The sequence below is a fragment of the Rhinopithecus bieti genome, unplaced genomic scaffold, assembly GCF_001698545.2.
Source record: "Rhinopithecus bieti isolate Rb0 unplaced genomic scaffold, ASM169854v2 scaffold_44159, whole genome shotgun sequence".
NCBI lineage: Eukaryota > Metazoa > Chordata > Mammalia > Primates > Cercopithecidae > Rhinopithecus > Rhinopithecus bieti.
In genome coordinates this window covers 887049-912359 of record NW_016818573.1, presented here as the reverse complement: position 1 = coordinate 912359, position 25311 = coordinate 887049, and the positions used below count along the sequence as shown (strand labels likewise).

The 25311-nt window shown below is 55.5% G+C and overlaps 2 protein-coding genes across 2 annotated transcripts; one reads left to right on the top strand and one right to left on the bottom strand.

Annotated features, from left to right (window-relative positions):
- Nucleotides 1-123: 123 nt before the first annotated feature.
- ACTN3 (actinin alpha 3) lies at nt 124-14519 on the bottom strand. Its single transcript, XM_017857227.1, has 21 exons — nt 14281-14519; nt 10653-10767; nt 10359-10478; nt 8977-9063; nt 8490-8577; nt 7899-7977; nt 7740-7821; nt 6878-6963; nt 6202-6294; nt 5497-5727; nt 5251-5398; nt 4039-4189; nt 3361-3469; nt 3127-3267; nt 2687-2869; nt 2080-2214; nt 1804-1983; nt 1288-1434; nt 1134-1199; nt 503-661; nt 124-422 (listed from the first exon to the last, which is right to left on the bottom strand). The coding sequence occupies exons 1-21, from the start codon at nt 14425-14427 to the stop codon at nt 264-266; spliced, it is 2706 nt and encodes a 901-aa protein (XP_017712716.1). The 5' UTR covers nt 14428-14519; the 3' UTR covers nt 124-263.
- A 597-nt stretch (nt 14520-15116) lies between these two features.
- Nucleotides 15117-23187, top strand: ZDHHC24 (zDHHC palmitoyltransferase 24). The gene is made up of 3 exons (XM_017857232.1): nt 15117-15642; nt 17413-17690; nt 22047-23187. The coding sequence occupies exons 1-3, from the start codon at nt 15362-15364 to the stop codon at nt 22340-22342; spliced, it is 855 nt and encodes a 284-aa protein (XP_017712721.1). The 5' UTR covers nt 15117-15361; the 3' UTR covers nt 22343-23187.
- Nucleotides 23188-25311: the final 2124 nt, after the last annotated feature.

The window sequence follows — 25311 nt, the reverse complement described above, 5'->3', positions numbered from 1 at the left end:
TGAATGCTCAGTCCCCGGGTGAGGAGGGAGGGCAGGACTCTTGGTGGGTCAAGGTGGGATGGCTGGTCCTGCCCAGGAGCCTGAGGGCCCAGCTTCTGCTTCAGGAACCAAAAGGAGATGGGGAGAGACCCACAGAGGGATCTTTATTCAGAAGCACTTGGCTGACTGTTCTCTCAGGCCCTTGCTTGCTCTGAGGGACGGATGGGATCAGCCACAGGGTGCACCCTCTCTCCATCTTGCATAGAGAACCTCAGTGGTTGGGGTCAGAGGTCGCTCTCCCCATAGAGGGCACTGGAGAAGGCCACGTAGTCCAGGGCTCCAGGTGGGGCCCCGGATCCCTTGTAGGGCACCATACGGCGGATGCAGTACTCGGCCTGCTCGGCGGGGAGCTCGCGTCGCAGCTCATCGGGGGTGATGTAGTTCTGGGGAGAAGAGGCGTTGAGGACCCACAGGTCCTATGCCCTGCCCCAGCCCACCAGCCCCTCCACCACCTGGGACTCACCTTGTCTCCTGCCAGGATCTTGAAGGAGGCCACAACTTGCTCAGCCGTGTCAGTCTCAGCTGTCTCTCGGGTCATGAAGTCTATGAAGGCCTGGAAGGTCACCACCCCAGCTGCGTTGGGGTCCACCATGGTCATGATGCGAGCAAACTCCACTTCCCCCTGCAGAGATAGGGGCCAGGCACTATGCCCATGAGCACTAAAGCCAGGAGGGGTCCGGATGTCCCCTCCTGGGTACTGTCCAGCCTTGGCTAGCAGAGCCCCAGTAACAAGGGTGTTCCCTTCCTCCAGAGACCTTATTCCTGGCTGTAGGACGTCCTTTATGGTAGACTGAAATCTGCATCCTACCTATAGCAGGAAGCAGATTTGCTCCCTGGTCCTGATTTTTTTTCCAGGGCCATACCCGTTTCTGTAGTGCTGTTTCCCTACAGGTACAAATGTTGCAAGCTCAGACTTTGGGTCCACACAGAACTGGGTCCAAGTGAGTTTACCTCCCTGAGCCTTGCTAGCCCCTGTGTGGATGTGATGAAGATGCAGGGGATGGTGTATGTGAAGATGGGAGGCACACAGTAGGTGATCAGCACAGAGGAGGGGGTACTTTGGGACTCCTGGGAAGGGGCTGGGGGGCACTCACCAAGTCATAGCCCATGGAAATGAGGCAAGCTCGGAAGTCATCGGGCTCCATCATCCCGTTCCTCTTCTGTAGGGGGTGTGTGGATATCAGGCTTGGTCTCCAGCCTCCACCAGCCCCCAAGCGTCTTACCCCACAGGGCCAGGCCCCTGCTGACCCGGTCAAAGTGGTTGAAGGATGCTCGGAACTCGTTGAGCTGCTCCTGGCTCAGCCCCTTGGCATCTCGGGTCAGTACCTGGTTCTCCACTTCATTGATGGTGCGGGCGATAGAGGTGAGCAGCTGCTCCCAGCCCACGCGGATGTGCTGGCAGTCGGGGACAGGTCACCGTCAGTGGGCGGCCAGTGTCTGGCCACTGGCTCTAGCTCCACATCCAGTCCACTGACCCTGGGCAAGTCCTCCCCCTCACTGGGCCTCCATCCCCATCTGGAGGCTCCACTGAGTAACCCCCCAGCAGTCCTTCCTATCTTGATAACCAGCTATGGCCAATCCTGGCCTGGGTTTGGACTGCTTTGTGACTCTGGAAGGGTCACTTTCCATCGCTGGGTCTTAAGGGACCTGGCCAGGCTGAACTGGGGACCCTGCTGGGACACGCATGCTCTGTCCAGCTGTGGTCTCCCTGGGCCTCCTCAGCCAGCGCTGCCTCCCTTCTCTCCTGAGAGTTTGTGATCCCACCTCCATGCTGTAGACAGTGTGCTTATTGTCGAACACCAGGTTCTCTTGCAGCAGCTGGTGGTCACCCTCTAGCCGGTCAATGTTAGTCTTGTAGTTGATAATGTTCTGCTCCTGCTGCCGTAGCCCAGCCATCTGCTCCTCCAGAGAGCCAGCTAGCCCCGCTGCCAGCCGCCCGACTTCCTGCAGGGGTTCCCAGGCAGCATGAGGGCTCCCAACTCCCTGTGGCCCAGCCCTAGCCGCACCCCCCCAGGTTGGACCCACTATCCCAGCCCTTACCTCCACCTTCGCCTGGATCCAGGGTCCAACGGCATTGGCCTGGGCCGCAAACTGTCGCCGGAGCCTCTCGTTTACCTGCTGCCGTCCCAGCTCCTCCTGCAGTGTCTGATCACGGCTAGGCACCAGCTTTCGGACCTGAGAGGAGGGCAGTTTTGCCAGAGCCAGCTCTGGGGGCTGGGAAATGGCTTTAGGGGAAATGGGCTCCAGCCCCTCAAACCTCAGCCCCTGTTGCTTTGAGCCAACTTGTCTGGGATATGCAAGAAAGCTCCTAGGCAAGTCACTAACCCTTGTGGGCTTCAGTTTTCTCATCTGCAAAATGGGGCTGATGGCATCATTTATAACTAATACGGGTGGATTTATAAAAGATGTCTACACATAAGGCTTAATTCTACTTCACATCAGTCCTGACAGGAGAATGCTGCTGTTATGGCTCATCATATACAGATGAGTCCAAGACAGACAAGGTGATTTATCCAGTCCCACGTGGAGTCTGGCAGACCCCAGATCTGAAGATGGACTTTATTCTCCATATCTTGGGCCACCCGAGGTTTCAGGGTGGTCATAGTATGCAGGAGTGGGTGGGAGGAAGGCTGCAGGTGGCACTGACCATATCCCACTTGGTGTTGATGTCCTGCGGGCTCAGGGTGATGTAGGGATTGGTGGAGCAGGGCCGTAGCCCGTACGTCTGGCAGATCTTCTGGATCTCACCCTGGATGCCCATGATGGCGCCTCGCTCTCGGTCAGCCTCAGGCAATGTTGCCTTGAACTGATCATGTGCTGTCAGCAAGCTCTGGGGGTGACAGGAAGCGTCAACTGGTGTCCCCACTTAACCATAGGCAACAGAAAGGGCAGCAGTGTGCCCTGGGCCACCCAGCAGTCCTGAGAAGTCCTGACACAAGAACCCCAGCCTCCTGTCTTCCAGCCCAGCACTCGGGAACTGGGGTTTTCCTCCCATCCCTTTGCCCTAGGAGCCTAAAGTTGTGGCTGGCAGAATTTGGGGCCAGCTTCCCTGTCATCCCATCCATCCCCTGCAACCCTGGCACCCACCTGGGTCTCCTCCACAGAGTGTACCAGCCACACGTCCTGCAGGTCCTCCACGGCACCGTCCAGCCAGTTGTTGAAGGGTGCGGCCCGCCGGGCAAACTCCAGTTGCAGCTGGTCGATGGTCTCCAGGAGCTTCTCCATCCGCTAGGGGTAGGGGGCATAGTGGGTCAGCAGCATGCCCAGCAGACCTGGCCTCACCCACCTACCCACCCCCAGCTGCCCGGCCCCCAGCCCCACCTCTAGCGCATCCCGCCTCTTCTGGGTCAGGGTGCCCAGGTTGTCCCACTGATCGCAGATGGCCTGGCAGCGGCTGTTCACTGAGGCCGCCTCATGGTAGTCCAGCTCACTGGGAGCGAGAAGTAGGGCGAGTGTGGGGCCAGCCCCAGCCCAGATGTCCTAACTGCACTCCTGGGGCTGGAACCCGCGCCCCGGGTGGGGGTGAAGGTGTGCGGGAGCCAGGGCAGGTGCTGGGTAAAGCTGGATGCTTTCCAAGAGGGGGCAGTCCCCGCGCATCCCTCTGTGTAGGTGGGCGCCCGGGCGTCCTTAGCTGCAGTCCATGGAGGTGCTTGGGTGGAGGAGCGGGTTCATGGGAGGGGGTGGCCAGGCCAAAGCTGATGTGGAAGGTTTGGGGCAGTAAGCCGGGTGAAGAGAGCGGGCAGGTTAGAGGGCAGGCCACGAGTGGGACAAGTCAAGCCCTAGTGGAAAGAGTGGTGTCAGCAGAGCGGGATCCGGAGATGGGGGTGGGGTTCCAGGAGGGGGCGGAGCGAATGGGACCTGGGTACCACGGTGGCGGGGTTACAGAAGAACCCGGGAGAGCCTGGGGTCTTGAGGAGGGCAATGGGGATCAGGGCGGGGCTCGCCGCCAGGGGCGGGGCCAGGAGGTGTTGGGGGCGGGCCCCGAGAGGCCCCGCCTACTTGAGCTCCTGGGCCAGTGCAGCAATGTGCTCCACGCGGTCCTGGTGCGCTGCCAGGTCGCTCTCAAAGGCCTCGTGGCGCCGCAGCATCGCCCGCACCTCCTGTAGCGAAGCCGAATCGTAGTCGCGCTGGCTCAGCATCTCCTCCTTCCCTGCTCGAAGAGAGGCCGGCTCCGGTCACCCAGTGGCAGCAGGGGCAGGGGTGCGGGCCGGGCTCTGTGACCACGAAGCCTCATTTGCTAAGGTGGCGATCACACCGGCCTAGCCCCTCCTAGGGGTTTGCTCTGCGGCATCGGTGTAATAACGCAGATGAAACTCCTCTTCCGTGGTGTGATCCATAAACTACATCAGCGTCCCCTGAGCGAGCTATGACCAAGGGGCCTTTGGTACAGTTTTGGCATAATTTGACCTTAAAATAGCTCTCAACGATTCTGTAACCCCCATGAGCCCCTGAACCGGCCTCCTTTGTTCATCACTAAAATCGTCGACAGAACACCGAATGGATGTTTCTATCCAGAGTAACACATTTGACTCGTGCAATATTTTAGCGTCAGGATACTTTGAGTATGACATAAGTGATGTTAGGGTGAGGAATGGACTCACCTTTGTACACCAGATACATATAAAATAAAATGCTAAATGATGAATTAATAGAGCAGACCTACAGAAGACCAGAGCAGGGCTGGGGGGTGAGGGGGAAGGCTGAGTTTACAGATAAACACCCGGTGTGTGGTGGCTCATGCCTGTAATCCCAGCACTTTGGGAGGCTGAGGTGGGTGGATCGCTTGAGCCTAGGAGTTTGAGATCAGCCTGGGCAACAAAGTGAGAACCCATCTATACAAAAAATACAAAAAGTTAGCCTGGCATGGTGGAGCACACCTGTGGTCCCAGCTCCTTGGGAGGCTGAAGCAGGAGGATCGCTTGATCCCAGGAGGCAGAGATTGTAGTGAACCGAGATTTTACTAGCCTGGGGAATACAGCAAGACTCTGTCTCAAAAAACAAAACAAACTTTGGCCCACAGAGGGGCAGTGGCCCAAAGAGGCCCAGGTTGCACCACAGCAAGTCAGGGTGGGATTAGAAATCCAGTCTCCGGCTTCCCTGCAGAGCACCTACCCTTGTCCTGTGCATTTTGCCAAGAACCTCCCCTCCCGCCCCTGCACACCAGTCTCCACCCCAGGAGACAGTCCAGCCCCGTGAGGTAGGTGTACCTACCCCGGGTCCAGGCTTCGTGCAGGGAGGCCTTCTGCCGGAACTTCTCGGCCAGGTGCTGGAGTCGCTGCAGGCGTCGGATCTCTGAGAGCAGCCAGTCCTCATAGCCCTTTTCCACCTGCTCCAGCCCCCGCCAGGCATTGGCGATGTCCTGTGGAGCAGGCAGGGGTGCCCTCCATCACGGTTTGCCCATTGTACAGATGGGGATACGGACCCCAAGTTCACCCAGGGAATGTGTGTAGAGCTCACCGAGACCAGCTTGCCCTCGGAGGGCATGAAGGCAGGCCGGTGGCTGAGCCGCAACTTGGTCTGCAGTGTATTGAAGTTGATCTCCAGCTGGCACTTTTCTTGAACACGGGGCGGCTTGTGTAGACGCCGGTAGTCCCGAAAGTCCTCTAGCTTGCGCTGCATGGCACTCATGCTGGGCTCACCCACACGGTTCTCCAGCCATGGGACGGTGCGGCGGATCCACTCCAGCAGCTGACAGGGCCAGGCAGGGGCAAGGCAGAGAGCTCTGAGCTGACCTGCCCGGCTCACCTACCCCTCTCCACCCACACCCAGGCTGTGGCCAGAGGGTAGGTGGGGGTGATTTTGACAAATATGAAGGCAGAATGGGGTAGTCCCCATGAGTCAGAGAAGGAGTCGGATGGCTGATTTCTGAGTCCAGGGGCTAGTATAGGTTGGCACAGAGCAAAGGGCCATGTGACTACCTAAATACGAGTGAATGGATCAATGCAGGAGTAAATGGATGAATGATGAGTCAATCAATGACTGACCAGGAGCTTGGGTTGGCAGAAGGGCAAGTGCTGGGTGGAGATGGACAGGAGGAGGCTTGGAGGAAGCCAGGGCTACTCTGAGCAGAGGGAGGCTCTGCAGGCCCATGCTTGGGGTTAACAGGGTTGGGAGGGTCAGTAGGGCCGGGATGGGCAGAGCACAGTGGGAGCCCAGCCTCACCTCACTGGCAAGCTTCTCATACTCCTCCATCAGCTTCTCGTTTTCCTGGTTCACCGCCAGCACCTTGCAGATCCTGTTGGCAGCTGTCTCTGCCTATGGGGGTAGTTGGTAGAAGGCTGGCATTAAAGCAAGCTGCCTCTGTAAAGCCCTTAAAAAACAGAGCCCCCAGCTGGGCGTGGTGGCTCATGCCTGTAAATCCCAACACTTTGGGAGGCTGAGGTGGGTAAGTTACTTGAGTCCAGGAGTTTGAGACCAGCCTGGGCAACATAATGAAACACCATCTCTACAAAAAAATACAAAAAATTAGCCAGGTGTGGTAGCATGTGCCTATAGTCCCAGCTACTGGGAAGGCTGAGGTAGGAGGCTGAGGTCAAGGCAGCAACAAGCTGTGATCATGCCACTTCACTCCAGCCTGGGTGACAGAGTGAGACCCTGTCTCAAAAAACAAACAAAAAATGGAGCCCCTGCAAATAGAGAAAGGGATGGGGGGAGCACGGCTCTTAGGTAGGCAGGGAGTTTCCAAACCAGGGTCCTCTGGTCTTGCTGAGGACTGAGTGTGTGCAGCTGGGACAGTGGCACTCCCACCTGCGTGGTCTGGCGCCTCCAATGTTGGGCTGCAGCCAAGGTTGGGCCCTTGGGTCCACAAGCCCAGGCAGTAGCAGTTGGGCCACCTTACCTGCTCAGCCCCGGCAAAGGCATGGTAGAAGCAGGACACATAGGTCATGATGGCCTTCTCATCCGGCTTTGGGGTGTTCACAATGTCTAGGGCAGGACAGTACGGTGTCTACTGGCCAAAGCCAGGGGTCCCTCCCCAGGGAGAGAACTCCCTCTGGGTGGGAGGGCTGGAAGCATCTAGTCATGGCCACCAGCAGCCAGTCACCCAAGCCCAGTGTCTTCTCTTCCTTGAAGCCCTCTCTCCTTACCCCAGGGCTCAGCAACTTCCCCACCTCCCCACCTTGGGGTGACCAAAGTGTGAGGGAGTGGGTGGGTGAGTGTGATTGACCAGCCACCATGGCCCTCGTGAGGGACTGGTCCACGCTGCCTCGTGCCTTGAACTATCCTGTACCTCCCTCTGTCTGTCTGTCTTTCCCCCAAGTCCACAGCTCCTCAGGGCAAGAAAAAGTTCTCCAGCAGTGCCCACACAGCCCGGGCATCATGCAAAGTAGATGCTCATAAAGTATTTGCTGCTTCAGTTGACTCTTGCCTTGCCTAGGCATGGGGACCACAGGCAGGACATGCCCCAGGGGAGCTGCCAGTCTTGGGGGACCAATGTTATCCCAGGTAACCCAAGTAACTGGGATATGAGGCAGAAGGTAGGGCCATTACATAGGGGAGAGGCGGGAGAGGCTGGTCGTCTTCGGGGGATGGGGCAGGGGACAAGATAGAGGACTCCTGGAGAAGGGGGACTGTGACCAGGGAGTGGGGTGGGGGCAGTCGGAACATCCCAGGAGGAGGAAAGGGCCATGCAAAGGTGTGGAGGGTGCAGCAGGTCCAGTGGTGAGAATATGGGGTCCTCCCTTGGGCTAGCTCATTCTCACCTTCTGCATCCAACATCTTGGGGATGTCCAGGTACTTCTCTGCCACCTCGAAGGCAGTGTTCAGGTTGCCGATGGGGTCATCCTAGATGGGTGTGAGGGAGGAGGGTGAAAGGTCAGCTGCAGGCAGAGGCCGTGGGTGGGGGTGCTGGGGGTCTCTACCTTTCGCAGTTTGGCGTAGTCGATGAGGTCGGGGCGGTGTCGGTGGATGAGGGCACAGAGGGCCAGGCCATCCTTCCAGCTGAACAGAGAGAAGAGGGGGGTCAGGCCTGGATTCGAGCTGGGGCCCCATTCTCCCTTCGGCCCAGGAGCACCCCCCAGAAGGATAGCCTCATCTGTAAAATGGAGTAAAGCACAAACCCCTTAGCTTGGCGTTTGAGGTCCTTCATGACCATATCTGGACCATCTCCTGCTAGCTCATCATGATTCTGTTACACACCCATGTTTAGGCCCAACCAGTTTCTAGATGTTTTTGGCCTCCAGCTTCCCTCTGGCTGGAATGGCCTTCCAGGGAAGTCTCAAACACTCCCTCCTCCAGGAGTTACTGGAACCTTCCTGGATTCAATTCCATTCCACTCAGCAGTTACCGAGCCCTCTTTTCAGACACTGTTCCAGGAACTGTGCTGTGACCTTTTCCTACCCTGTGGCTTGTGACAGGGACCAGCTCAGTGCCCTTCACTGACCAGGGAGGGCTCCTCTCTATGCCCAGTGCCCCACAGAGGCCCAGACACATTTGGTAACCAGCTGACAGACCTGGTGTGGAAATTCTGCACGTTGACGTTGCGGTACGGTGCTGTCTTCCTCTGGCACCACAGAAGCAAGCCTTCCTTGGCCGAAGTTTCTGAGTGGGGAGGAGGTGGGAGAATTCATTGCGAAGGGGTCCAGGTCAGCCCTCTCACCCTACTTTTTTTTTGGAGACAGGGTCTTGCTGTGTCATCCAACTGGAGTGCAGTGACACGATCATGGATCACCACAGCCTCAACCTCCCAGGCTCAAGCGATCCTCCTACCTCAGCCTCCCTAGTATCTGGGACTATAGGCACATGCCACCATAGCCAGCTTTTTTTTTTTTTTTTTTTTTTGTATTTTTTTGTAGAGATGGGGTTTCACCATGTTGTCCAGGCTGGTCTTGAACTCCTGGGCGATCCTTCAAGTGGTCTGCCCACCTCGACCTCCCAAAGTGTGGGGATTACAGGCCCCAGCCACTGTACCTGGCCCCAACCTCCTTTCCCATTGCTCACCTTCCACAGAGATGTCCTGGATGGCGAAGCGAAGGATGATGGTCCAGATCATGCCCAGGGTCATCTTCAGGTTCCCATCGACGATCTCTGCAGGGCAGGGGTCAGGGGACAGATTTGCCTGACATTCAAGGTCTGTGCTATCTGGCCTCCGCTCACCTTCCCCTCTGATCAGTCCTCTAGCCCTTGTCTCACATTTCAGGGCTGGTACCTAGTAGGTGAGCACCTTGCAGGTACTCAGTAAGCATCTCTTTTTCTTTTCTTTTATTTATTATTATTTTCTGAGATGGAGTCTCCCTCTTTGCCACGACTGGAGTACAGTGGTGCGATCTCGGCTCACTGCAACCTCCGCCTCCTGGGTTCAAGCGATTCTCCTTCCTTGGCCTCCCTAGTAGCTGGGACTACAGGCGTGCACCACCAAACCTGGTTAACTGTTTTGTATTTTTAGTAGAGATGGGGTTTTGCCATGTCGGCTCGACTGGTCTCGAACTCCTGATCTCAAATGATCTGCCCACCTCAGCCTCCCAAAGTGCTGGGATTACAGGCGTGAACCACTGCACCCAGCTGCATCTATTTTTTGGGGGGTGACAGAGTCTTGCTCTGTCACCCAGGCTGGAGTGCAGTGGTGTGATCTCGACTTACTGCAAGCTCTGCCTCCCAGGTTCAAGCAGTTCTTCTGCCTCAGCCTCCTGAGTAGCTGGGACTACAGGTGCATGCCACCAGGCTCAGCTAATTTTTGTATTTTTAGTAGAGATGGGTTTCACTGTATTGGCCAGGCTGATCTCGAACTCCTGACCTTGTGATCTGCTTGCCATGGCCTCCCAAAGTACTGGGGTTACAGGCATAAGCCATCACCCCTGGCCCACATCTATTTTTTTGTTTAGTTGGTTGGTTTGGGGAATTTTTTGAGATGGAGTTTTCTCTATGTGTGTGTGTGGGTGCGTGTGTGTGTGTGTGTGTGACGACAGAGTCTCTCTCGTCACCCAGGCTGGAGCACAATGGCACGATCTTGGCTCACTGCAACCTCCGCCTCCCAGGTTCATTCGATTCTTGTGCCTCAGTCTCCCAAGTAGCTGGGATTACAGGTGTGAGCCACCACCAGTTGATTTTTGTATTTTTAGTAGGGATGGGGTTTTGCCATGTTGGCCAGGCTGGTCTCAAACTCTTAGCCTCAAGCGGTCCACCCACCTCAGCCTCCCAAAATGCCGAGATTACAGGCGGAAGCCACTGTGCCTGGCTGGTAAATTGGCTCTTTACAGGCTCTCTTGCGAGGCAGGGATTATTCCCATTGATGAGATGAAGAAACTGAGGCCCACAGAGGTGATTTGCTGACATCAAGAGAGGCCCCCGCGCCCTGCCCAGGACCCTTCCTGCCACCTCCTCACCTTCAGCACCAATAGATACCAGCTTAACCCCCTTGCTGGCAATGAAGTCCAGGGCCTTGTTAACGTTGGCGATTTTGTGGAAGCGCATCTTGCCTTTATCTGGCCTGGGCAGCCTCTCTCCTGGGTATAAGAGGAGAGGACAAGGGCCAAAGGTCATGAGAGGCAGCAGAAGCCACTGTCCACAAACTCTCCCCTCTCCACCAAGTCCTGTCCAACACTCCGCCCTCCTATTCCCCCTGCTGTCCACATGTTCCTGGGTCCTGGGGCTCAGGTGCACTGATTTGACATCCTCACCTGAAATGACCTCCAGGAGCAGCATGAGTTTGAGGCCATTGCGGAAATCGTCCTCGATGTTCTCAATCTGGGTGCCCGCTTTGCGCAGGTGTGAGTTGCACCAGGCAGTGAAGGTCTGGGGGCAGAGGACAGCACTCAGACCCTACGATCGGCTCTGGGGGATGTGGGGCACAGTCCTGTCTCCTCAGTCAGGGTAGGTCTCAGAGCCTTGTATTTCTGGATTCAAATCTCAGCTTAGCTTAGCCACTGACTTGCTGTGCATCCTGGGCCAGTCCCTTTGCCTCTCTGAGCTTTAGTTTTCCTGAGAGGGGAGAAATGGGGTCTGGGACTCATGCAGGTCCCAGTTCAGACTTGGGGCGCCCGGCCACTGGCACTCTAGCCTTGGGGGTCTTAAACATGGGAGGACCCTTAGAAAATGTTAACCCATTCAAAGTGTGGGGCCCTCTGAGGTTTTGAACTACAGGAGCCAGTGCAGGGTGATATTGCCTTTCTGAAATCTGAAAACTCCTGGACTGAAGCACATCTGGCCCTCAGGGTTTTGCCTAAGGGACTGTCTCTGTGTTTCTATTTTTATCAGTTCTGACCTTCTAGGGTTGTTGTAAATTGGCCTCTGAGTAGACCCTAAGTGTGCAAGGACTCTGTGGGCTGTTGGAACGTCAGCTGGCACTCAGGCCCAGCCTGATCTCATTTTGTTTTTTTAGAGAGAGACAGGGTCTTACTATGTTGCTCAGGTTTGTCTCAAGCTCCTGGACTCAAGTGATCCTCCTGTCTTGGTCTTATTACATTGTCCAGACTGGTCTCAAGCTCCTGGGCTCAAGTGATCCTCCTGCCTTGGCTTCCCAAAGTGTTGGGATTACAGGCATAAGCCACCACATCTGGTCTGATCTCATTTCTGGGGGTGACTGCCCACCCCTTCCCCAAGAGTCAGCCTCAGCCTCAGCCTCAGCCTCCATCTGAGATGGGAGGGATGGTACAGGGCTGTGTGTCTGTTGGGGGTAGGGGTGACATGACACTTGGTACACAAGTTTCTGCCAACCTGCCGCCCTTCGGGTCCTGAATTCTGCCTTTCCATAGACTCCCTGGTAGAGTCAGGGTGGGCTCCAAGTCCAACTGAGCCACTCATGCTCTGTGATCCAGGGTCAGCCCCTTTCCCTCTTTGGGGCTTGGTCTCCCCATTTGTGTAATTAAAGGATCAGAATCTATGATATCTTAGGTCTTTCTTCTTCCAACCTGGCAGGATTCTGGGATTCAGAGCATCCCCATACCACAAAGACTCAATGAGAGTCTTTTCTGCCCTAAGGGAGCTCATAGCCCATCCAAGAGGCACGTTGGTCTGAGAAGCGCTGTAAGAGGTTGCCAAGGAGTTTATGGGAGGGAAGTTGGATCAGGGCGGGGGCCTCTTGGGGAAGGCAAGTATTTGATCAGAGTTGTGATGGGCAGGAATTATTCAGGAAGGGAAGGGCAGGCAAGGGCATTTCAGGCAGGGGCAATCATGCGGGCAAGTGCTCGCTGGCTGTGAGAAACAGTTGCTACGTTTGTTGGACTACAAAGATCTGGGCACTGCTGGAATGGAGCTGGGGTTGTTGGGGTATAAGTGGTGAGAGGCGGGCCAGAGAGGCAGCAGGGGCCAGGTCATGCGTGATCTTGGGTGCTAAGCTGGGGAGTTAAAATTTGATCCGGAGGGCAACAGGGAGTCAGGGAAGCCTCAGGCAGGAGGGAGGTGGGCAGAACTGTCCATGCTGGTTGCAGAGTGGAGATGAATGGCTTGGCACGGCAAAAGGGAGAAATGAGGAGGCAGTCACTGGGACCAGGGCAAGAGAGGAAGGGTGTCAGTGAGGGGGACAAGGCAGGATCGGATGGATGAGACAGAAATGTTGGAATGTAAGCTCCCATGGCAGGGGCTTTATTTTGTCTGCTGCCAAATCCCAGCACTTAAAACAGTGCTGGCACATAGTAAGACATCACGTGGGCCAAGGCAGTGTGCTGCTCTAAGACTGTATGAAGGAAGCCCTTGGATGGAAGAGTCACTGGGGAGGAAGGGAGCACAGAGGAACAGGGAGGCGTCAGGGCTAAAGCTGAGCACGAGGATGTTTATTACCACCTTGCAATAAACAATGCTGGACAAGAAAGAAATGAGCCAAATGTCCAACTACAAGAGATGCTGATTGATTTTCAGAGCCTGTATGCTGTGTAGCCGTTGAATGAGTGGATGAGATGGTGACTGCAGGTTGAGATGAACAGATGTTCCTGATAATTTGTTAGGTGACAAAGACAAGTTACAGACTGGCACATGTCATATGAGGGGCATGCAGACCTGGATGTGGGAGAGGCCCGGGTGGGTGGGGGTAGGGATAGGAGATGTTGCAGAATAGGTAGCAGCTGGAGCCAAGGACAGGGATGACATCACTGGGAAATTGCCGAACCTGGGACTGCAGCTGTGCTTGGAGACAGGTGCAGGGGGAGCCTAAGTGGAAGCCTGTCACCCAGGGCACCCCAGCCGACTCAGCAGAGCCTCTTGGCCCTTGGAGTCATCTCCTGTCATCTAACCCAGTGGAAGTGCTCTGATTCTAAATTCTAAGATTCTCAGATCCTGCAAATTCCACTGAGTACCTGAGTATCCTGCCCTTTCCTGGAGTCATACAGTGTTGGCACACACTGAGCAGGGTCCAATGGCCTTATGGTGCCCTCCTGGTTACCGGCCTGCCACTCCCCAAAGTTTTCTCCCTCTGGCCCAGATCATTTTCTCTTTGGGAACCCAGGTGTCCTGCCCCCTCTACTTGGGAAAGTCTGGGAGTGAAAATAACTCAGGCAGGGAGGGGCCCTGAGTGCCTGATGGGCTGGGCCTGGGCAGCAGCTGCCCCTGTGCCCCTCTCCAGCGCCCCCGAGGTGCTGCCTCAGCACTACGTGTCCATCTGGCTGGAGAGTCAGGTTACTGCGTAAGGGGACCCAGGTCTCCCCTCCTCCTCGACCTATGGCCTTTTCAGCAGACTCAGGGCCCCATGCCTGGGGTATCTTGGAAAAGAATGGGGGTGGGGAAAGGGGTAAAGATCCTTAGGTTGCGGAGGTCCTGATGTCTGACAGTCTGTGATTTGGGGCCTGTCTGTGCTCCTTTCTGGGCTTCAGTTTCTTCAGTTGTTAAATGAGATACAGCGACTACGGACCCCACCCTGGAGACGAGGTGGGGTGGGGTCTGAGAGGACCCTTCTCACCACCCCCACACTCCCAAGTCCACTAGTTGCCTGGCTGCAAGCCCTCAGGGTGGGGTCTGGGAATATTTAACTAGAGAGTGGTGGGAGAAAGATTCTTCTTCCTGAACCCCCTAACTTGATCTCCTGGGCTTTGCGCAGCCCCTTTTCACCAGCAGAAGTGCGGCAGTGGGTCCAGGGGACTGAATCCTGGTGGGGTGGGGACCCCAGAAACTCTCTTGTCATTTTAAACCCCTCTTGAGGGCTCCCAGCCCTCTCCTCCAGCCCTGGGGACAGCAAGCAGCTGATGGGCAGAGCCTGGGCTGCGGATTAGCACTCTAGGTTAAAGACAAACTCTGCCCCTGCCCTGCTGAGATGCCCAGGATAAACCGCCCGGCCTCTCAGGCCTCGATTTTGCTGTCAGGAAATGGGCGAGCACTCACTTTCCGCTGCTGCTTCTCCCAGGCCGGGTCCAGCAGCAGGTCGCGGTCCCAATCCTCCTCCTGTTCCATGTACTCGCCGCCCCCGCCGCCGCCCGCGAAGGGCCCCTCCCGGGCCCCCAGACCCTCGGGCTGCATAACCATCATCATCTCGCTCGGACTCCGGGCTTCGCTCCGCTCGGCGCGCTCTCGGACACCCGGGCCCGGTTAAGTAGCGCCCAGCCCAGCCCCAGATCGAATTCGCACTAAATATGGGGGAGGAGGGAGGGGCCGGATGGGGGTGAAGGAGCTCGGGTTGGACCTGGCAAGGGGTTGTCCTGGAGCCGGAGACTGCAGAACTCGGGGGAGCCGGGGTGGATCTCGCGGCAGAGATCCTGGGTTTGCATTCCCGCTCCGCTACTGGGGCGCTGTGTGACCTTGGGAAATCCACGGGACCTCTCTGAATCTGTTTCCTCCTCTCCACAATAGAAAGGCCGATAATAATAGTCACCGCGGGCCGCCCTAGAGGCCGCCCTCGAGCTCCTCGTGAGCCTCTTCCAGCACCTCGCTGGTGGGACACGGAGCCCTATCCCCATTTCAGAGTCAGGAACACAGAGGCGCCGAGCTGTTTTGCATGTTTTCTGGGGTGATGAAGGGAGACACCCGGGCATGGGGAACGGCTCTGAGCCAGCTGGATGGGCTGCAGCAGGGCTATTAATATCGGGGCGGCTAGGGGGAGTAGGGGAGAATGTGCTGAGCCGGGAAACCCCGACACTACCCGGGCTGCAACTCAATCTCCCGGGCACTCCTGGCCCCGCCGTCAGCGGGCGGGGCTCCGGCGGGAGGGGAGGGGCCTCCAGGGTGGGCGGGTCAATCGCGCTGCGAAGTCATCCGGGCTTCAGCGCCGCGGGATTCCAAGCGCCCCACGGCTGGTCCGTCGGTCCAATCAACTCTCCGCGTCGGCCGGCCGTTCCCTTAGAGTCTGAGCGCTCGCCTCACCCCTTCCGAGCTTCTATTGGCCGTGGTAGACGTCCGTCTGTCGCTATCTCCGCCCCAATACGGAAGCGGCCTAGTCCTCCGGCTCCGACAGCTGAGTGTCCAGGCCATGGGGCAGCCCTGGGCTGCTGGGAGCGCGGATGGGGCGCCCGCGCGGCTGCCTCTCGTGCTCACCGCGCTGTGGGCCGCGGCCGTGGGCCTGGAGCTGACTTACGTGCTGGTGCTCGGTCCCGGGCCGCCCCCGCTGGGACCCTTGGCCCGGGCCTTGCAGCTGGCGCTGGCCGCCTTCCAGCTGCTCAACCTGCTGGGCAACGTGGGGCTCTTCCTGCGCTCGGATCCCAGCATCCGGGGCGTGATGCTGGCCGGCCGCGGTCTGGGCCAGGGCTGGGCGTGAGTGGGGTGCGGGATCCGGGGGGAGAAGTGGGCGCCTTGGACAGTGGGGAGGGGCCCCAAGACCTGAGATGGTAGAAGCGGGTTACATTAGGATTCAGGTTGTTAGAGCCAGAAATTTTTTTAGAACCTGGTATGGAAGAGCTATAATTGAGTGTTATTTACTCACAAATACTTATCGGGCACCTACTAGGTGCAAGGTATTGTTACAGGGACGAAGGGTACAATAGAACAGATTCCTGATACGGAGCTAATTTGAGGGGGGCAGATGAGAAACTAGAGGAACAGTAAGTAAGCAAATCATATAGAAGCTAGAAGGTGATAGTAGTTTGGAAACAAGAAGTAGAGCAGGGTAAAGGGGTTGCAAGTTTTAGTATTAAATAGGTGGTTAGGCCGGGCGCGTTGGCTCACGCCTGTAATCCCAGCACTTTGGGAGGCCGAGGCCGGCAGATCACTTAAGGTCAGAAGTTTACCAGCCTAGCCAACGTGGTGAAACCGTGTCTCTACTAAAAATACAAAATAATTAGCCGAGTGTGGTGACGCATGCCTGTAATCCCAGCTACTCGGGAGGCTGAGGTAAGAGAATTGTTTGAACCTGGGAGGCAGAGGTTGCAAATGAGCTGAGATCCAGCCACTGCACTCCAGCCTGGGCGACAGAGCAAGACTCCGTCTCAAATAAATAAATACATAAATACATAAATAAATAGGTGGTAAATTCTCATCACAAAAATATGAGTGTTTGAGGTAATGGCTATCCTAATTAGCTTGATTTATTCCAAGTTGTACTGATAAATCATGACATCACTTGGTATCCCATAAGTATCTACAACTGGAATTTGTCAATTTATAATTAGAAAATAAAAATTAAGTAAGTAAGGCTCTACACACAAATTTTATGCCAGGCACAGGCTTTCGCCTGTAGTCCCATCTACCCGAGAAGCTGAGGCTGTAGTGTGCTATGATCACACCTGTGAACAGCCACTACACTCCAGCCTCGGTAATGTAGCAAGACTCTGTCTCTGAAATTTTTTTAAAATTAATTTTTAAAATAATATAAATAAATACATGGTCGAGATAGACCTCATAGAGAAGGAAGCATTTGAGCAAAAAACTTGGAGGGGGTGGTGGGGGTTAGCCATGTGGGAATCTGAGGGAAGGGTGGTCCAGGCAGAGGGAACTAGTGGTGCAAAGGCTCTGAATCAGTTGTGTGCCTAGCATGTATGTTCCCAGAACAGCAAGAAGGCCAGTGTGGCTGTAGTGGAGTAAGAGAGGGGAAGAGATGTCACAGATGGAAGGATGTTGTAGGACACTGAGGGCTTTGCTTTTTACTAGAAAGAAATTGGAGAACCACAGGAGGGTTTTAAGCAGAGGAGGGTCAGTTTGGTTGCTGGGGTGAGACTGTACGAGGAGGGGCAAAGATGGAATCAGAGACCAGTCGAGAGGCTATTGCAGTAATCCAGAGAGTTCCTGGCGACCTGGACAAAGGGGTGACCATGGAGGGAGGGAGAGATTTGCTGCTGGATGTCAGTGGCTTGAGAGAGGTCTCAGGACTGGGGACATTAGGGCTGGAAGAGACCTCAGACCTGTAGTGCTAGAACTAGAAGGGCCGGGGACATCTTGTTTATCCTGCATTTACTTGTAAAGAAATTGAGGCTTAGCCAGGGCGAATGGCTGTTGCTGCTTCCTCAGGATGTGCTCCAAGGCTGCCCTGTGCACAGTATGGGGCACCTGAGCTGCTGGGGGAACTGACCCTGTAGTTCCTTCCTGCAGTTACTGCTACCAGTGCCAAAGCCAGGTGCCGCCACGCAGTGGACACTGCTCTGCCTGCCGCGTCTGCATCCTGCGTCGGGACCACCACTGCCGACTGCTGGGCCGCTGCGTGGGCTTCCGCAACTACCGGCCCTTCCTGTGCCTGCTGCTTCATGCCGCCGGCGTCCTGCTCCACATCTCTGTGCTGCTGGGACCTGCACTGTCGGCCCTGCTGCGAGCCCACACGCCCCTCCACATGGCTGCCCTCCTCCTGCTTCCCTGGCTCATGTTGCTCACAGGTGGGGAGCCTGGGAGGCCTCTGCACAGAGGCAGGGGCCCTGGTATTGGGCTTGGGAGTACAGCCCATTCTGGTGGGAGACGGGCTTTCTGACCTGGGGGACCCAGCCCGTGTCAGTGATGGCCAGAAAGGGCAGCTTGGTATTCACCTGGGGGGGCAGTACAGAAACTGGTGCGTTGAGGCAAGTGCAGTGGTCTGGCCAGAATCGGGAGGTTCTGGGAGTTGCTGAGAAAGGAGACTCATGGGAGTCTCTGCGTGGCAGGATGTGGAATGGCATTCTAGGGGCATTTCTAAATGAGAGAAGCAGTAGGAACAAAGGCTGGGAGGGTGGGCAGGGAATTGTGAGAATTAAGGCCAGATTGGTAGGGAGGCCTGGTGGGCGGGGTCCTGAGAACTGGTGTGAGGAGATGGCTTTTATTTGACTGGATAGTGGGGAGCCAGTGAAAGTGACAGGCAGGGGAAGGCCCAGTTATGGGAAGCTGGGGAGGGCAGACTTGGATCAGCAGGCTGCCTGAGATACCATGTTCTGGACGACACATATGTCCTCTTCCCCCGACACATCTACAGGTAGAAGCCTCGCGGGTCCTTTTTACTCTTTGTTCTCTACCCCCAGAATGCTTTGGCGTTTCTCGCCCCTATTCCTCCCTCCTGACCTTTTCATGGTTCCCTCTATCACTTTGATCTATGGTGAGGAACCTCTCCGGCTACTCCGAGTGGTCTCTGTGCCTCCTCATCCTATCCAAGCCCAGCTCTGTGCATGGACCCCACCTACAGCCCAGGGGAGGCCTCTGGCAGTGGCCCAATGGGGTTATCAGTCTTCATCTGCCCACACCAGCTTCCCAACATGTCCTCCTCTGCCCTTCTCAATGATCCCTCCCTCCATGAGTCCCAGCCCTCCAGCCGCACTGCCCTACCTCCTTGTGGTCAACACTCACTCCCCTCAGTCACGGAAGACTCTGGCTCAGTCACAGACTCTCTCTCAGCCCTGGGTCCTTTGGAAATCAAGGGTGTCTGGAAGTTTGCATGAACAGCCCCCTCAATGCCTGGATGGCTTAGCTCTTGGCCTCCTCCTTCATTTTTCTTTCCTTCCCCTCCACCCATGTCCACACCCCAGTCCTGGTAAGAATCCAAAAATGAGTCACCCCTGAAACCACCCATCTCCCTCTTCCTGCTCCCCACCTCCTCTCCGTCTTTGACTCCTCCAGGCCCTGGCACCTGCTCCATGAGCCCGCAGGCTCGTGGCCCTCACTGCCCATCTGTGCTTTTCCACCTTCGCCACCGACGTCCAGCTCAGAACTCATCCTTCCCACCATTCTCCTGCCAGCATCGCAAACTTCCTCCCTCATCTTCCTTCCACAGTGCCTTCCTGGCTTCTCTGTGTCTGCCTCTGGCTGCTGAGAGCCAAAGGCACTGGCAGTCTGTGGCAGGTTGATGCCATGCCATGTTCACAGCTGCTGACCTCAGCAGGACCTCGGCTATGCCTGGCCGTCCTGTTTGCTCATAAGCTTGCTCCCCGCAGCGACAGCAGCTCAAACCTTCCCTGCTCTCCCACCCTCCAAACTCCGGCACTGAGAAAGTGAGACATCAGCTGGCACATCCCAAATTGTGTTGTCCTCAAATCCCCGAGCCCGGCTGACTGTTCCCAGCTTCTTGTGTTTGGTGCCTACCTCCCTGCTTGGAGGCCTCAGGCTGTGGCGTCTGCCTCTCCTGCAGGCCAGGCCCTCTCTGCCCTCCCGGTTAGCCACCTTGGACAAACCCTCCCTTGCCCTCATATCCTCCTCCAGCGCTTGCCCTGCTCTAAGCTTCCTGAGGGACTTGCCCAGGCTCATGGCTGCTCATTCCCTGCCTGCTCCAGCCTGGCTTCTGCCACCACCACTCACCCAGGGATCCGTCTCCACACACTCCAGGACCCACTTGAGTTCTTGCTTTATGAGACCCTTTAGAGTCATGACGCTGCCGGCCCCCAGCCCCCGAGAAGTGTTCTCCGCCTGGCATCACCGATGGCTGGGACCTTGATGCGTTCACCTTCCTTTCTGGTTGCCTTTTCTCATCTTTTATCTGATTCCTATGAACCAGTTTCCCCGTGCTCCTGTCTAGGTGCCGTTCCACCCTCACTCTGCACACTTTGGCAGGTCTAGCTGCGCCCACAGTCTCAGGGCTGCCTTGCACCCCCTACTCGCAGAACTGCTTGTCCAGCCTGGGCTTCTCCCTGTGCTTGCAGACCTGCAGACTGTCCACCCGCTTGTCTCACAGGTGCCTCTGGCCTGCCTCAGGACCTTCAAACAGAATGGTTTTTGTTTTTGTTTGAAATGGAGTTTCGCTCTTGTTGCCTGGAGTGGAATGGTGCGATCTCGGCTCATTGCAACCTCTGCCTTCCAGCTTCAAGTGATTCTCCTGCCTTGGCCTCCCAAGTAGCTAGGATTACAGGTGTGCACCACCATGCCCGGCTAATTTTGTATTTTTGGTAGAGATAGGGTTTCACCATGTCGGCATGTCGGCCAGGCTGGTCTCGAACTCCTGACCTCAGGTGATCTGCCCGCCTCAGCCTCCCAAAGTGTTGGGATTACAGGCATGAGCCACCGTGGCCAGCCCAAACAATGTTTTATCCTTATTTTACAAAAACAGATGAAGTCTAGTTTACTCTCTTAAGAAAAAAAAAAAAAATAGATGATGTCCACTGCCCCTGTCCTCTTAATAAGTTTGCATGGCATCCCCACCCCCCACCCCTGCCATGGGCTCTTTTTATTGAGGTGAAATTCATCATTTTAACTTTTTTTTTTTGAGACGGAGTTTCACTCGTTGCCCAGGCTGGAGTGTAATGGCGTGATCTTGGCTCACTGCAACCTCTGCCTCCTGGGTTTAAGCGATTCTCCTGCCTCAGCCTCCTGAGTAGCTGGGATTACAGGCATGCGCCACCACGCCCAACTAAATTTTTGTATTTTTAGTAGAGACAGGGTTTTTCCATGTTGGCTAGGCTGGTCTGGAACTCCTGACCTCAGGTGATCCACCTGCCTCGGCATCCCAAAGTGCTGGGATTACGGGTGTGAGCCACTGCGCCCGGCCCGTTTTAACTATTTTAAAATGTACAAATCAGTGGCTTTTAGTACATTCATGATATAGTGCAACCATCACCACTGTCTAATTCCACAACATTTTCACCCTAAAAAGAAACCCCACACCCATTATTGGTCCCTCCATGTTCCTTCCTAATCTCTTTAGCCCCTGGCGACCACTAATCTGTCTGTCTCTGTGGATTTGCCTATTCAGGATGTTTCACATAAGTGGGATGATAAACATGTGACCTTTGGTGCCTGGCTTCTCTCAGTGTAACATTTCATGGCCTCTCAGTCTGTTAGTTCAGCAGGTACTTGTTGCTGACTGTAGGCCAAGATGGCACGGGATGCTGGCTTTTCTGTGGCGGCACACATTAAGTAACTGAGAATGGCCTTTTTTTTGAGACAGAGTCTCTCTCTGTCGCCCGGCTGGAGTGCAGTGGCACAATCTTGGCTCAGTGCAACCTCCACCTCCCGGGTTCAAGCGATTATCCTGCCTCAGCCTCCTGAGTAGCTGAGATTACAGGTGTGTGCAACCACGCCTGGCTAATTTTTGTATTTTTAGTAGAGATGAAGTTTCACCATGTTGGTCAGGCTGGTCTGGAACTCCTGACCTCATGATCCACCCGCCTTGGCCTCCCAAAGTGCTGGGATTACCAGCGTGAGCCACCATGCCCAGCCTTTTTTTTTTTTCTTTTTTTTGAGATGGAGTCTCGCTCTGTTGCCCAGGCTGGAGTGCAGTGGTGCGATCTCAGCTCACTGCAACCTCTGCCTCCCGGGTTCAAGTGATTCTCCTGCCTGAGCCCCTCAACTTCCCAAGTAGCCGGGTTTACAGACGCCTGCCACCATGTCCGGCTAATTTTTGTATTTTTTAGTAGAGACGGGGTTTCACCATGTTGTCCAGGCTGGTCTCGAATTCCTGACCTCAGGTGATCTACCTGCTTTGGCCTCCCAAAGTGCTGGGATTACAGGCGTGAGCCACTGCATCTAGCCAGGAATGGCCTCTTTAATGTCTGTGAGCTCCCCAAGGGCAGAGACACCCTCTAGTGCCTGGCATCGCCTCCAGGGCTGAGGAGGTGCTCACCAAGTCTGTGATGCACGAATGAAGCTGTATCCCAAGCAGGGGGCTGTGTCTGCCCAGTTTACCAGTGTGTCCTTGTCACCCAGCACGGGCTGGCCAGCGAGTATCGACACAGGGTTTGATGAGTGGAGGAATGAGCCCTGCTTTGTGGTGGAGGGGTGTGGGTGGAAGGAAAGCCGGGCCCCACTGGCACTCCCTGATCCTCTCTGCTCTTTTATTGCAGGCAGAGTGTCTCTGGCACAGTTCGCCTTGGCCTTTGTGACGGACACGTGCGTGGCGGGTGCGCTGCTGTGTGGGGCTGGGCTGCTCTTCCATGGGATGCTGCTGCTGCGGGGCCAGACCACATGGGAGTGGGCTCGGGGCCAGCATGCCTATGACCTGGGTCCCTGCCACAACCTGCAGGCAGCCCTGGGGCCCCGCTGGGCCCTTGTCTGGCTCTGGCCCTTCCTGGCTTCCCCATTGCCTGGGGATGGGATCACCTTCCAGACCACAGCAGATGTGGGACACACAGCCTCCTGACTCCAGGAAGAGCCAGAACTGTACAGGGAGGAAGGAGTGAGAGGGGGTCCCCACCCCTAGACTCAGGAAGGAAGTCGGGTTGGACCTTAATATCTGCATTGGACAACTCCACCCCTTCCTTGGCCTTGCACCTGCCTGCCTACACACCTGCGTGTCTAGGGCTTGGGCCATGACTTAGGCAGAGGAGTGCAGAGGAGGGTCTGGCAGGGGGCTGCTTAGGCTGCCTAGCTGCCCCCTTGCCAGGTTAATAAAGCACTGACTTGCTTCTCAGCCTCCCTCCCATCTTTGCACAGTTTCTGGCCCCTCACTTTGTTGCTGGGGCTGTTTCTGGGTCCCTCTGTAGGGCCTGGAAACCCCAGAATGCCCGAGGCTCTCAGGGACTGGGGCTCTACGTCCCCCGGCCTGGGTGAGTTGGGGGTGGGGTACCAGCAGGACAAGGCAGTATCCTACTGATCCAGACTATGAGAATCCAAATGTTCTTTCCCAGGTTTGGCATTTTATAGTTAAAACATTTCTGCAACAGCAGTTTCACGGAACCTCTCTTAGCTAACCTGGCCCATGGGGCAGCAGTTACGCTCTGAGAATCCATGTGGTAAGATCATGGTGCGGCAAATGGAGGCAGGATTCGAACCCAGATCTTTGTGCTTTTGCCTTTACCCTTGCACAGCTGGAGGAAATGAGTAGGAAAGAAATCAAGGTAAAGAACTGCGCTGGGGCTGTCTGGGCATCTGTGGAGGGTGGTGCTGAGAGGGCTAGGCCTGCACCTCTCTGGACTCTTCAAGAGCTGCTTGTTAAACATTTCTGTATAAATAGTCAACAGAGATCGCCATTTCCACATGGCAGGCTTAAACACATGAGTTCGTCTGTTTTCTCTTAGGATCTCTCTAAGATGATAGTAAAGAAAACCAAAATATATACAAACGAAAAGAAAACAGGAGGGAACATAGTAGAACAAAGAGCCTGACCACATTTTCTTTTTTCTCACTCTGTCACCGGGGCTGGAGTACAGTGGCGCGATCTCGGCTCACTGCAACCTCTACCTCCTGGGTTCAAGTGATTCAGCCTTCCGAGTTGCTGGGATTACAAGCACTTGCCACCAGACCTGGCTAATTTTTTTTGTTGTTGTTGTTGAGACGGAGTCTCGCTCTGTCCCCCAGGCTGGAGTGCAGTGGCCGGATCTCAGCTCACTGCAAGTTCCGCCTCCCGGGTTCACGCCATTCTCCTGCCTCAGCCTCCCAAGTAGCTGGGACTACAGGCGCCCGCCACCTCGCCCGGCTAGTTTTTTGTATTTTTTAGTAGAGACGGGGTTTCACTGGGTTAGCCAGGATGGTCTTGATCTCCTGACCTCGTGATCCACCCGTCTCGGCCTCCCAAAGTGCTGGGATTACAGGCTTGAGCCACCGCGCCTGGCCTTTTTTTTTTTTTGAGACAGAGTTTTGCTCTTGTTGCTTAGGCAGGAGTTCAATGACACGATCTCAGCTCACTGCAACTTCTGCCTCCCGGGTTCAAGCGCTTCTCCTGCCTCAGCCTCCCAAGTAGCTGGGATTACAGGTGCCTGCCACCATGCCTGGCTAATTTTTGTATTTCTAGCAGAGACGGGGTTTCACCATGTTGGCCAGGCTGGTCTCAAACTCCTGACCTTGTGATCCACCTGCCTCAGCCTCCCAAAGTGCTGGAATTATAGGTGTGTGCCACTGCACCTGAGCATGCCCAGCTGATTTTTTTGTATTTTTAGTATAGACAGGGTTTCACCATGTTGGTCAAGCTGAACTTGAATTCCTGGCACCCGCCTCTACCTCCATCCCCCAAAGTGCTAGGATTACAGGCGCGAGCTACCGTGCCTGGCTGACATTTTTTTTTTTTTTTTTTTTTTTTTTTTTTTTTTTTGAGACATAGAGTCTTGCTGTGTCGCCAGGCTGGAGTGCAATGGCATGATCTCAGCTCACTGCAAGCTCCGCCTTCCGGGTTCACCACGCCCAGCTAATTTTTTGTATTTTTAGTAGAGACGGGGTTTCATTGTGTTAGCCAGGCTGGTCTTATCTCCTGACCTTGTGATCTGCCCGCCTTGGCCTCCCAAAGTGCTGGGATTACAGGTGTGAGCCACCGCGCCCGGTCGCCTGGCTGACATTTTCAAAGACGGAAAGTGGATGGAGAATTAAGAGCTGAAATTATGTGTTCCCAAAAGTGGGGCCAAGAGGCAAGTGGAATTACCTGTCAGAGCCTTGGAGAGGCTCAGGAACTCCACCAGGCCCATGGAGGGTGAGGTGAGGCTTCAGCCAACAATGGGGACTGGTGGGAAGTCTACGTAAGGATCAGCAGGGTGCTGCTCCCCAGCGTCCCACCCGCCATGCAGCCAGCAGCTACCCCTCTGGGTGGGGTGGGGTGGGGTGACGTGAGGATTATTTGAAGGATAAATGGAACCAGAGAAGCTTCGGGTCTTAGGGGTACTGGGGAGGGGTGGGTGAGGGGCTGAACCAAAAAATGGGGTTAAGTGAAAGTCCATAGATACTGCTGGGAGGGTCCTCCCATGAAGGAACATGCTTGACCCCCAAGAACCTTCAGAGAAACCGTCTGACAGGCTTTGCCCATGCCCACAAAGATGTGAGCTGCTTGGGCTGGTTGTTTTTCTAAAAGGCATGCTCTGTTGCTATTTTTTAATGACAGTAGGAACTTGGTGTGCCTGGCACTTTGGCTGAACAGATGCATTAGCAGACTCACCTTGTCCCGTTTCATCCCTCGCCCTCCACCATTTCTTATTTTCTTTCTCTTTTTTTTTTGAGATGGAGTTTCACTCTTGTTACCCAGGCTGGAGTGCAATGGTGCGATCTCGGCTCACCAAAACCTCCACCTCCCGGGTTCAAGCGATTCTCCTGCCACAGCCTCCCGGTAGCTGGGATTATAGGCATGTGTCACCATGCCCGGCTAATTTTTTTGTATTTTTAGTAGAGACAGGGTTTCTCCACGTTGGT